This window comes from Barbus barbus, assembly GCF_936440315.1.
Source record: "Barbus barbus genome assembly, chromosome: 7".
NCBI classification, from domain to species: domain Eukaryota; kingdom Metazoa; phylum Chordata; class Actinopteri; order Cypriniformes; family Cyprinidae; genus Barbus; species Barbus barbus.
In genome coordinates this window covers 25,159,546-25,172,857 of record NC_136735.1, presented here as the reverse complement: position 1 = coordinate 25,172,857, position 13,312 = coordinate 25,159,546, and the positions used below count along the sequence as shown (strand labels likewise).

The following is a 13,312-nucleotide window of genomic DNA, read 5'->3' as shown; positions in this document are numbered from 1 at the left end:
TTATAACAATGAAAAACACTCTGTGTTCTCGATTATGCTTTTTTTTATTACATTGATATCAATAACCAAACACACAGAGTCTGATATCATAACCAAACACATTTTATTAATGCAAATTATTGAAAACCATACATAAAATACACAACTAACAACACAAATCTGCATGTGTTTTACAATATGCATTACAATTTAGAGCGATAAAGATATCTGCATTTATGCTCAAAACGCTATAGCGTTCACAATGGGACTTTTTTCATCCGGTTGTTCTAGCGAAACCAAACAGTACGGTACAGAATGAAGCCGATACATCCACCGAGCTTTAAAAAAGGGCTGAAAAATTCTGATATGAAATGAATTGATAGATCTGTATATTTACAAGGCTTGCAGTATCTTTTATTTTTTTTGGAATACTTAAACTAAATGTTTGAAGCTGTATGTCTCAAGTATGGAATACCGTGTCACACCAACATAAACGCTAGCATGCACACACACACCTTCTCTCCTGCAATTTCTCCTCTACAGCTGAAAATACCCCCATCCCTTGACAGCACTGTTGCCATAGCTACCCAATGTCAGATCACATTACTCCAACTGCTGTGTTGCCATGGTATCAGGCTTACTGTCTTGGTTGCTAGGGTGCTGGCCATTCCAGGAGCTGCCGTTTCCAAGTGTCGGTGAGTTGGTGTAGTCATGGAGACCGTCATCATGGAGACCGTTGACGGGGTCGTACTGTTCGTTCTCAAGGCGTGTGATCAAACGCTCGTCCACGTCACCCAACTCCCCTCCCATTAGAGAGGGCTCCCCTACCACCATCACATCCTACAGCCAGAGAGAGAGAGAGAGAGAGAGAGAGAGAGAGAGACAGTTGACGTAAACAGAGACGCGGGGGGTCGAGTGAGAGAGAGAGAATGGCGGGGGAGTAGAAAGAGAGAGAAGAACGACAGAAGCAGAATAATTTATGGCTGTTATTTTCCAAAACCTAAACTTGTAATATAGCTAATGCGAGCATACAGTAGAGAATGTGCTAAATTAAATAAAAAAGATAATAATAATAAGCAGAGCTGGGTAGTAAATGATTACATGTAATATGGCAATTGTAAACACAACATTTGACCACTGGATTTACAAAAATAATTTCAGGTGTTTCAACATTAAATCAACTACTAATGAACACATTCATTTTTATTTGCATTATCACTCAGAGGGTTATTTATTAAATGTATTGCTTTGTCTTTGGAAGGCTTTTGTCTTTCAAACACATTAAAGTGCACAAATTCACATTATTTCTAATTTACATGTAATGCAGGCATTCCCCAATTTTTTTTGTCATCTGAACTTCTTTCACCTAATATATTTAATTGAAGTACCCCTGATTTTTTAAAATAAATATTCAGTAATGAAGTATTACATTTGCATGTTCACGGTTCTCTGACATTGGTTAATGGTCCCATGACATGGAGGTAAAAAAAATAAATAATTCATTTTTAGGAATTGTTTTATTTTGATTTCTGTTATTTTAAAATGATTTATCTTAATTCCAAACGTTTATGATTTTATTAATGATTAGCTTATCATTAAACTCACAAACCCCCTGCAGTACTTTTATGAACCCCAGTTTGGGAAACCTTATGTAATGTAATGTTTAATGCACTTTATGTTGTTAATTGGAATATATTTTCTTTTTTATTATATATATATATATATATATATATATATATATATATATGTGTGTGTGTATCTATATATACACATTATATATATACATACATATATATATTTTTTTTTCTTATTTTGTATGCACACTTTTTATTTTTATATCAATATGGTACAAGATTATCCTATTTAAATCCATGTGAAAAACAAGTTAGATCAATAGTAATCTAAAAGCAATCAAAAAGTATTCTGATTATATCACATGAAATGTGTAATGTAATGGATTACGTTGCTAACTACAATTTTTGTCATATAATTCGGAATCAGTACCGAGTAAGTAATCAGCAAGCAATCTACCCAGCTCTGATAATAAGGAATATTTTTACATAAATAGAAAAATGTGGCGTACCCACAAGCTTTGTTAAATACGCAGTCATACACACACATGCACACAAACTCATCTTCAGACACTAGCTCTTTAGACTTTAATTAGATTTTTTTTCAGATAAAGAACACCTAAATAACAACATATGTGCTAATTAAGCAAATTTGCATTGCTAAGTAGCTCGTTAAGACAGCACATGCTGCGTGATAACTGTCTGCATGTGTCACTCACCTACCTAAGCTCCGCCTCCAGCCACCCGCCACCCCTCGTTTCCCCGGCGACACGTTTAGGCTGGGGACCAGAGACGGACAATACTAATTATCATCAAATCAATTACAGCTAATTAGTCTCAATTACAAACAAATTAATCAGAGTAGACAAATGACTACATATAAAAAAAATTACTCTAACATTACAAATTACAATCACACTGGAAACTGATTGTTACTTATTATAAACAATAAAACAATGTAATTCAGGTATTGATTTTATAATACATTGCATAGAAATATTACAATATGAAAAAAATAAGATGGGTTAATTTACTAAGCTGCTCTCTCTGTCTTTCCCTCTCTATACTGCTTTATGGTATTTCTTTACAAACACTCTCACACACACATGCACATATATGTACAGACACCCAGACATTCTCCATATATCAATTTTAGTATATCTCTCCTATATGATCTTTTCAGTGTGGACCACTGCTTCCCTGCAAGTGTGTAGGTGACTGCGTCTACAGTATGTTCGGAATGGCATACTATGTACTGAATGCTGTGCGGTATGTATTTAATTTCACATTTTGCTTTTTTTTTTTTTACATTCTACAATTGTCATGTAATTTCTTCATTTTTTATTCAGTGAATGCTGTCCAGTTATCAGCTCCAATTATATCTGTCAAAAGAGTTCAAGATTGCAACTAATATTACTTAATACATAACACTGGAAATGGAGTTTGGTCCAATTTTTGTGGCATTTAAAAAATGATTGGAATTCTGAGAAAAAGTCTCAGACAAACAAAAAGTTGTAATTGTGCGATAAAACGTCACAGTTACCTTTTAGTAAGTAATTATATTGTTGTTCTTTGTATTTGTTATTTATTTATATAATTATATATTTTTTTCTTTCAGTGTATGCTTCTTAAATTGTGTTTAACAATGATAATACCTGTTTCTTACCCGAAGAGGTTTAATAAAGGTTAAAAATTTGAACACGTTGCATTGTGGGATATATTATTCGACAACAACAAGCACTGTTGCACATTTGAATTTGTGCACACAGAAAATTACATACTATTAACTTCAATACTAAGAGTAGTACGGTAGTATGGTATATCTCCATTCCGAACATAGCTTTAGCGTAAACATATGTGTCTATGTGATGTACCTGTGATGGTAGGCTCAAGTTATTGGCTGGGCTGCGCTTCTTGCTGTTTCCTGTGCTGCTATTGGATGCGCTACCAGCTGAGTTCCTCCTCCTCCGTCTCTTTGTTGCTGGTTTGGCTGGCTCTGCTGTCAATCAAAACATAAAAGCAGCATAATGCAAACTGAATCAGCATTGCATTCCATGTTTTAAAATGAGTGAAAACAGAGTAAACATGTTAAAAAAGGGTGAATAGATGGATTAATAGAAGAGTGCAAACACACAGCATACTTTATCTTTTAAAACACTAATCAATACTGCAAATGAATCCACCAAAAGATTGGTATAGATCTAAATAACGGTATTCTGATGATATTTTTTAGCATGTATGGAGAAGAACAGAACCAATTTGATTTGCATTTCCTGAGGGAAATGCCATTGCTTGCACAGCAACAAAAGAGTAGTGTTCGTTTTATATATAAGGCTTCAGTTTTGAGTAAATGAAATGGCTTTGCCGTTGTCATGACACTGAGTATGTGTCTCATTTTTTTAGCCAGCTGCACACAGGAATTAGGAATAGCATTTTGAATTCAGCCCTAATGCAGTGCTTTGCACATATCTTTATGGTTAAATATATGCAGGAACTGCAAGATCAGTCACAATTCAGTATGCAAAGAGATGCAAAAAAAAGAAGACAAATCATTTGTAGTTGGTTACATTTTGAATGCAGAACATTCTAGAAGCATCAATGTGACATTTTTATTTGATTGATTCTGTTCAGGTTGAAGTAAATGTTTTATTATTATTATTATTATTATTATTATTAAATATTTAGAGTTGTGAGTGTAGAAGAAACCCTAACTAGTATGTTTGAGGAATTGTAAAAAAATGAAAGCGCATAGAAGAGCATACATACATTTTTTGGAATTAGAGGGAAATATTTCTGTCTTGAAGCTGGGCGAGGGTCCAACTGAAATGAAAGGAATTAACAACAGTCAAATGACACAGAAACAACATTAAGAGCATTTCAGTAAATAATAATGAGGATGCAAAACAGTAAAGAGAATGAGAAAAAGAGTTGATGAAAGAGAGTTGCCTGAGAAGAACAATAAGATTATTGTTTAGTCAAAACGAAGGAATTATTGTCACAGAACAGCAGGAGGTAGTTATTAAAAAAAAAAAAGAATAGTAAAATAGCGCATAAATAACAACACAAGGTCAACGCCTCCATTAATTACAGCAGATCAAAAAACCCTTAACAGCCTGTGCTCAGTACTTTGAAATGTTAATAAGGAATATGAAATATGTTTACAATGTACAAGCTACTGTAAATTTAATGACATTGTGTAGCTCTTAAGAGGAGAACAACAGAAAGAAATTAAACGCTGGGGGGAAAGAGTAGCTAAACAATACTGATGTTTCTATATTAATCTTTCAGACTGTATTTAAGAGAGAAATAAAGCTAAGAGGAGACATGAAACGAGATCTAATGAAGAACGTAGAAGCTGGAGTTATAATTAACTAAACCTAAATCCATAAACAACTGTTTGTTTGTTTGGTACATAATAATAAAAATGATCATTAAAATGACAAAAACACTCAACAAAATTACTAAAACTTGAGCTAAAATTACAATGAAAATGGGAAATATGAAACATTCTAAATATTAATAAAAAATATAAGAAGTGTCTCTGTGATAAAATAACTTGTGTGTGGACCTGGTATTTCCTGCATTATGGGGACCAAATGTCCTCACAAGGATAGTAATATCAGTATTTTTTATCTTGTGGGGACATTTTTGGTCCTCATGAGGAAGTTTGTTGAAAATCTGAAAATGAAGTGAGGGGTGCAATAAGGGGATAGAGTATACAGTTTGTACATAAAAGCCATTATGCCTATGTGAAGTCCCCATAAAACTTGGAAACCCAAATGTGTGTGTGTGTGTGACCTGGTGGTGTTGTCATCCTCTGCCACTGGTGAAAGAGGCAGGTCTTCAGGCAGTCTCTGGGACTCAGGCCATATGTCTTATGCCTAGACATGAGCTCTTGCATCGGCTCAAGAATCACACACAACTACACACAAACAAAAGAATTGTTTCACTCAGTTGTTTAACACATTAAAAATGATACCATCTGGATGAGAGTGGTTGTGTTTGCATGTGTGTATACATGATTGTAACATACTCTGAGGTAGTTCAGCGTGAGGTTGGTAAGTCCCACTCGACTGATGTTTTTGGACAGTTGTTCCAGAGCTCCAGGGTCTTGTGCCTGACAAAGACACACACACACACACACAAGTCTATTTATTCTCTATCTTATTTTGTGCTCCATCCAGATAGAGCTCTAATTCATTACATGATATGTTTCCATAGCAACATCCTGACAGCTTAGCTAAAAGGTCTGGATGCTTTCACCTTGATTGATAAAAAAGGGCTGAAATGCATTTTGTGGTACCTGTGAATGCATCTGAAAATACCTGAGCTTGCCAACATGCCAAACAAATCCATGGTGAACATAACCCACATAACTGGGGAAATCGTACTATTTAGAAAACAGCAAACTAGTTTTTGATTATTTTTTAATTAAAATCATGTAAAGCTTAAAATAGTATCGTAAATCGTAAAATGTTAATCCACAGTGTAGGCTAAAAAAGGCAAAAAAACTTCACTCCGACGCAGCAGTACAGCACTCATATAAGCAGTGCATGGTTGTGTGAAGAGAAACGGACTTGTGTGAGAATAATATTCAACACACACACACAAACACACACAGTGTCAGAAAAAGTAAGGACAGTGTTTTACTAATGTTAACGATTACTGAGAGTATGAGTCACATGAAAATTTACTAAGGCTAAGGAAAGGGAACCTAATTTACACACAAAGTGTCTGACATTTTTAGCAAAGAATCTGACAGACACTTTTAACCAATGCAACTTACATTGCACTAGATCCACAAAATTAATCATTTACAATCAATTCCATGACCTTGATATTGCTAGCAAATAATTTATGTTTTAATCCAACTTAGAGTAAAACTACCATTTACTATGACTTTTGCCTCAATAAACTCCTAATTTGCTGCTTATTAACAGTTAGTAAGGCAACTGTTAAGTTTAGGTATTGGGTAGGATCATTAGGGTTGTAGAATATGATAATATATTTTCATATATTATAATATACAATGAAAACTGCCCACATTTTTTAAAAGTAGTGCCCTATCAAAAGTTTCTGGTCAGGAAGATTGTCTTTCTTTTTTTTTTTGGCAGAAATTAATATTTTTATTTAAGCAAGAAAACATTCAATTGTCCAAAAGTTCAAACAGTAAACTAACAAAAAGTACTAACAGTAAAAACCTTTATATTGTTACAAAAAAAGTTTCCACAAAAATATTAATAAGCACAACTGTTTTCAACATTGATGACAATGTTTCCTGAGCCCCAAATCCACATATTAGAATGATTTCTGAAGAATCATGACATTAAACACTAGTAGTGACTGCTGAAAATTTTGTCTTGCCATCATAAGAATAAATTACATTTAAAATATATTAAAATAGAAAAAAAATATTTTAAATTGTAATAATATTTCAATATATAACTGTGGTTTTGATCAAATAAATATAGCCTTGGCGGGCATAAGATACGTCTTTTAAAAAATATTTAAAAATCTTGCCAACCCCAAACCTCTGAATGGTAGTATATGTGGCAGCATGGACTGAGCAAATATAAATATTTTAAACAATAGAATTCTTCATTTAAATGCAAGTTTAATTCTTATAAAGATTCAGAGTGGCGTCCAGTTTATCATCTCAAAATTGTTAACTAGTTAGTCCAATTTGGTGAAAAAGTATTTTTGGACTGTTGGCAGGCCATTTAAAATTTAAATGTAATTATTTAGTTTTTTTTTTTTTTTTTTCATTTTAATAATCAAGATAGAGCTTTTAAAACTATTGCTGATATTACTTCTGCTTTATTTGCTGCAGTGGAAAGCAATGGTCAAATCTAGCACATTGCATTATGGGAGACAGTATTCAAGACAGTGTGTTCTGTGTACGTTGCAAAATCTGGTCAATGTAGAAGGTCATCCAGGTTGCATATCATTTTGTGTGAGAAATATTAAGGAGGTTTTCTTGATTCACATGAAAAGTGACTCACATTTACAGCCAAGACACTGCGAGGAATGAGTTCACTGTAGTGTGTGATAGTGAAGTGCCATGTTTTGATTCTCATAAGGTCATCAAAGGTGAACACAAGAATTAGACGACCTTCTGTACACACCTGTGAAAAAAAGAAAGACAATCAGTTCTTCAATTTGTTTGTCATTCAGTTTTTTGTTTTTACTTTCCGAAGAAAATAAGACAGACATCACAAAAAAGATTTTTTTTTTTTGATTTACAATTAATTATCTTGTACCTTCTGAAATCATAACACTGACTTGACCAGTGCACAACATGTGAGAGAATTACTTCTAACTCATTTTTATTTTTCATTAATTTAAAACAAATTAAATTATACGGTTCTTCCATTAAAGCAGTATTTTCAGCACAAGCAGGATTCTGTGTGGAACTCTGAACCCCAACATTCTGTTGCCGGGGGAACGGAGGGTAGCTGCGAGGTTGGCATAGCAACGGGAGGGATGTAATCCCAGCAGACACGCTCTGATCAATGCCTCCAGTACACACACACACACACACACACTTGGGAAATGTATCTGTATAACTTAGCTACAACAGTCTTCTGAATCAATATTTAATTCACAAATGTTCATTTACTAAAAAGCAAAGTTGGACAAAACTCTCTCTCTCTCGCTCTCTAATTGACAACTGAACGATTCTGCATCGTAATGGCGTACTATATGAATATTGCATAGGACATTCAGAAAATCACACGTTATGCTGGTCTTTGGGAACAAAGTATTCATGTCATATGATACAAATGATATAAGCAAGAGCATTCTCTGAACGGTATTGCAATATACTTGCTCAAAGACAGTATTAGCAGACTTTTCATCAAGATCATCCTACAGTTTTAGCGCATAAAGCTATAGGACAGAAAAAAGAGAAGCGTTTTTTTTGTGGATGAGCGAGGGAGGGTGAGAGAGAGAGAGAGTGAGGAAGAAGCCGAGAAAGAGCAGGAGGGAGAGGGAGAGAGTGGGGGTTATGTTTTCCTTTTTTGTTTTGTGCAGTTCCAGCCCAGAATTCACAATGAGGAATACATTAGTGCTCAAACTGAGGAAGCAAAGACTCACTGAGCCAGACTGTGTGCAGTACCTTAGTGAACGTAGGTTTGCCGTGTTGTGTGGCCATAGTACAGTGATGAGAGTCGACAGTAATAGTTGAGTTGTTGAACGACTCCTTTGTTTGTTTCAGCTCAAAAAACAACTCATAGACTCCTCCTTCGAACAGAGAACTGAAGTAACGAGGGATCAGGGTGCGCCCGATGGCTGGGGAAGAAGCAAGGAGAGTGAGAGAAACATACGTGGAGAGGGAAATTTCATTTTGAGGACATCAGTTGCGGTCGCTGATTATCAAATGCAAGGAAAAGAATGGTATAGACTCCATGCGGAGGTGTTTATTTATTAATGGCCATATGATGAAAGAGACTCAAAGTTGGGCGACACACTGGCCGAACACCTTAACTGGCAACCGTAAATGTGTGTGTTTGTGTGTGTGTCTCTGTGTGTGGTCCCCTAAGAGTTGGAAACAAACAGGCTACTGAATGCCGCAGGCATTACGTCCAGCAGGCTGTGCGTGCGCACAGAACAGTTAGTGCTCTGGAGCTGTCAATCACTGCAGTAGAGGTGTGTGAAGTCTGCAGGCCCATATTTATTTGAACACCCCAGACCTGTCAATCAAATTTCACCACATACACAGTGAATAAGGAATGAATGAGAATGCGTGAAATCCAGCACAACTGTGTCCCTGTCTAACTCTAAACAGACTGAAATGAATCTAAATTCAAACTCTACCTCATAAAGAGAAAAAGAGACAAAGTGTGCAAATTTTATTATGACAATATGATTTTATTTGTGATTTTTTAAATATTTTACACATTTTTAGTGTAAAGCGATGTTTTGCACATCTTATGCTCACAGATCTTATTTTCATTTAATTTGTTGCTAATAAGTAATCATTAGTGTATACCGTGATTTTATCATATTTTGATGTTTACAAAATCCACCAAAAAACAAATCTAGTTTAAAACATATGTGCCAAGTTCTTACTGTATTTACGATGGTTTTATATTTAGAAAAAAATGAATTTATGAAAAAATTTATGTAAAGCATTTAAAAATGTAAAGTAAAAATACTTTCTTTACACACTGAATGTGAATGTACAAATCTGAATCATTATTTTCAAAATAGCTTAAAGGTAAAAAGCATTTTCATGACATTTTATAGCCTGAACTAACGTTGCATGCCATAAAAAGATTCAAATTGCTAATATTTAAAACGACTTACAGACCTTGACACACAGTCATGAGAATCAGCAGGATTCCTTAATGATATATATTTTTTTATTTTGGTAATATTATTTTAAAAATTAATAAGCAGTGCAGCAGTTTTCTTAAAATATTTTCCCCCAAAAAATAACATGAAAAGTTTACGCTAAAGAATAGAATCCTTTTTTTCTTAATTATGATGTTTGGACAGTTGAAACAATTTAAGTCAGAAATGAAAACATTAGTCATTGTATGTATATATGAATTGGATTTTTTATGTATTTTTCAATGAAATAAAATTAAAAAGTGTATCACGTCACAGACCCAACCAAATGTTAAATATACTGTATAGGGGGAACAACAGAACAAAAGTTGAAGAATCTAAACCATTACACCCCACCTTTCAAACATCAATGAATACATGGTGGTTATGGCTCACTTACTGTACGTCTTTGGTCCCTCCTCCAGGCAGAATGAGAGAGTCAGTGTGGCATCTTCTTCAAAGAACTCAGTGCAGAATGCATCCCACCACAGAATATCACAGTCCTGTGGGATCACACATTAACACGCATTTAACACTGAGTGAGACAGAGGAGAGCTACAGAAGTACTTGGCCTCTGAATGACCCAAAATGACCATAATTAGGCCTGGCACAGTGATTATCATTTCAAAGCTTTCTGTTTATTATAAACACACACCCATGTTGACTCGCCCCATTAAGGTCAGCAATTTACACCACAAATCCAGCCAACTACCGCTGGCCTGCTATTGAAATTCACTTGATTGGACTGGACAGTCTCATACACCACAATACACAGTATTTTGACAGCTCTTGCACTTCAGTCTTTGTGCGTTATAAACGTGTAAGAGAGTTATTAGATTGTGAGAAAGGGGTGTTTCTATAGGTCACCATTCCAATAGTTCAATCTGTCAAATTATTATGACTCCAGGTGTGCTGAACTGCATTTCATACCTCTGCTGATACATTTTATTTTCCTCCATTTATTCACATTGCTTTTTCTGAGTGTAGGCAATATTTTAAAAGTACTATTTATTGTGGATTATTTTTGCACACACACTGACGGCATCAGGAAAAGCAAATATTAACACAGCTTGCGCTGCAGTTTAAATTGGGACCTATTGAGGGAGAAGAAATTATATATATATATATATATATATACACACACACACTAGTCGCATTGCACTGTTTGTCTGGTTTCTGTCTTATGGAAAGTACTATAATAAATCATGCTACCACATAAACATTATAGAACATCACCTTGCTGTTTGTGTTCCTGAAAGCCACCACATAATCAATAGTGTATTTGGGATTGCACCAAACCAAGGACCAATGTGTTGTGTGCTCTGTCAAATCCTATTTAGTGAAAGTCCTTGAATAAGTTCAGTTTGTAAGTGAACACTGGGGTCACACTGTGGTGATGCAAGAGGAATAAATAAATATGTTAAAGTGATATGTCCAAGGGGACTTTTCAAATCAGACTTATTCAAATTATGGTTCATCTAGCCTATGTTAAAACGTGTGTAACGTGACTGGTAATAAATGATCATGGCTTTGGCAACCTTCAAGTGCGCTTTGGCAGCCTATGTGATGATTTTGATTTTTCATCTTGTGTGCAACAAAAATGATGTTTGATTGTAATGGTGTAATAATAATGTCATGTATAAGTAGTCAATGTAATTTAATTCAATGTCATTTTAATGTATAAAAATGTAGCTACGGTAACATATAGCCCATAACTTGCACATCATATCATGATGTAAAAATATTCAAATTGATTCAATTAAAATCCTGGCATAGATGTGCATTGCTGTTCACTTTCTTATTTCCATCATAATCAACAATGTATATTTTGTATATGAAGTACATTTTGAAAAGGCTCAATTGTTCTCTAAAACGCTACGGAAATGTCAGCAGTATTTGGAACAGAATGTTGTAATATTACATACATAGCCTAAAATTCATAATATGTTGTTAAGTGCTTCTTTGGAAAAGTGCAAATTATAATTTCCAATTTTAACACTTTTTATCAAAGTAATTATTTTCTTTAAGAACAGCTTAACTGAAAGAAAAGTTGTCCTTATAGATTACATGATGACTCTATTGATCCATAATCTCTTATCTAAAATTAATGTTTGCTTCATAGGCAGGCTACTTTATTTAAGAACGTATAACGGATCAAATATTAAATGCAAAGTCCTGATCATCTAGCTATTGTTTTAGTTTTTGATAATCACCCACCTCAGGCCGGGACTGGAGCCGTTTGTTGAGCTCGTGCATCCGGTACTCCGGCTGCACCGGGTAGGGCGCGTGTCTCCGGTAAAACGGACCGAACGGAGAAGAGTAGAAGGGGTCGCGCGGCGCGCCGGTCATGGTTTCTGTTACCGACAGCGCGTGAGGAGCGCATCCACACGCAGCACGTGGAGCACGACGATCGTAAACATACACACACGCGCGCTCCCGGGCACAAGGAGAGATGCGACTGTCAAATCACAGGCGCGCTCTGCTGTGAGAGGAGAGGAGAGGAGAGGAGAGGAGAGCAGAGAGGAGAGGAGAGGGGGAGGGAGGACTTCACGAGGGGAAGGGGGAGAGACGAGGGAGGGGGTGGAGGAAGGGAGAGAGGCTCCTGTAAATTGGTGGGTCTTTCCTTACAGTAGTCTGACAAGTTGGCCAATTAGAGCAAAATTCAATGGAATTGTTTGCTTTTTTATATTTCGGATAAAATCACCAATGCCTGCCAATAACTACTGCAGTGTGTGCTACTGTGGCATAAGATAGTTTGCTAATGTGCAAATTAATTGCATACAGCATTGCACATATTCAATGCAGAGCTGCAACTACAGTGTGTGTGTGTGTGTTACTCTACTTGTATTTTTCCATCTCTCTTTCTTTATGACTCACACAAGAGACTTGCTCTCCCACACACACACACACACACACACACACACACACACTCATTCTCTCTCTATTTCACCCTCTGTCTCTCACTCCCATTGTTTGGAGAAATGTACACATTTTTATGTTTTTTTTAAGATAATTTAATCTTTCTATACATTTCCCACTCATTTTTATGCTCAAAATTTCTCGTGTAATGAGAGACAGATAGGACAGACATGTAGAGACTAATAGAATCCATATGAATGAGTCCATATGGATTCTATTACTCTCTTGTTTTAGGGGAAAAGCAGGGCCCCAAAAGTTCACCTCCTTTACTTCGCTTTCTTTTTTCCCTCTTAGTCTTTCTTTCTCATGGCCAAAATCAAGACACTCCCTCTTTTTACAAAATAGTGTAGAGTAACACACAAGCACCCAAATACACAGAGCCAGTTGCTTCATTTTGTGCATGTGTGCTTGATAGTTTAATGCTCATGTGGCTTCACAATGCAAACTGTAGGCATACCAGTAAAGAGGATCAGAGATGCACACATACACATACACAGACACACACACACACA

The 13,312-nt window shown here is 35.5% G+C and overlaps 1 protein-coding gene across 3 annotated transcripts; it reads right to left on the bottom strand.

Annotated features, from left to right (window-relative positions):
- Positions 1 to 86: 86 nt before the first annotated feature.
- On the bottom strand, positions 87 to 12,371 carry LOC306872583 (LIM domain-binding protein 2-like). 3 transcript variants are annotated; one of them, XM_079421198.1, is made up of 10 exons: positions 12,099 to 12,371; positions 10,282 to 10,384; positions 8,668 to 8,840; positions 7,553 to 7,675; positions 5,584 to 5,667; positions 5,349 to 5,472; positions 4,317 to 4,370; positions 3,425 to 3,549; positions 2,270 to 2,329; positions 87 to 819 (listed from the first exon to the last, which is right to left on the bottom strand). In XM_079421198.1, exons 1-9 carry the CDS (start codon positions 12,228 to 12,230, stop codon positions 2,270 to 2,272), a joined length of 978 nt encoding a protein of 325 aa, XP_079277324.1. In that variant the 5' UTR covers positions 12,231 to 12,371; the 3' UTR covers positions 87 to 819. The 3 variants fall into 3 exon arrangements, with proteins under 3 accessions (XP_079277324.1, XP_079277322.1, XP_079277323.1); XM_079421197.1 differs by having other exon boundaries at positions 370 to 819; positions 2,274 to 2,329; XM_079421196.1 differs by lacking the exon at positions 2,270 to 2,329.
- Positions 12,372 to 13,312: the final 941 nt, after the last annotated feature.

Excerpts from the sequence above, each read along its gene's own strand:
- LOC306872583 (XM_079421196.1), bottom strand. The coding sequence starts at position 12,230 with ATGACCGGCGCGCCGCGCGACCCCTTCTACTCTTCTCCGTTCGGTCCG. Across the intron at positions 8,841-10,281 it reads GGAGGGACCAAAGACGTACA|CCATCGGGCGCACCCTGATC; the intron begins GTAAGTGAGCCA and ends CTTCTTCCCCAG. Across the intron at positions 4,371-5,348 it reads GAGGATGACAACACCACCAG|TTGGACCCTCGCCCAGCTTC; the intron begins GTCACACACACA and ends CTTTCATTTCAG.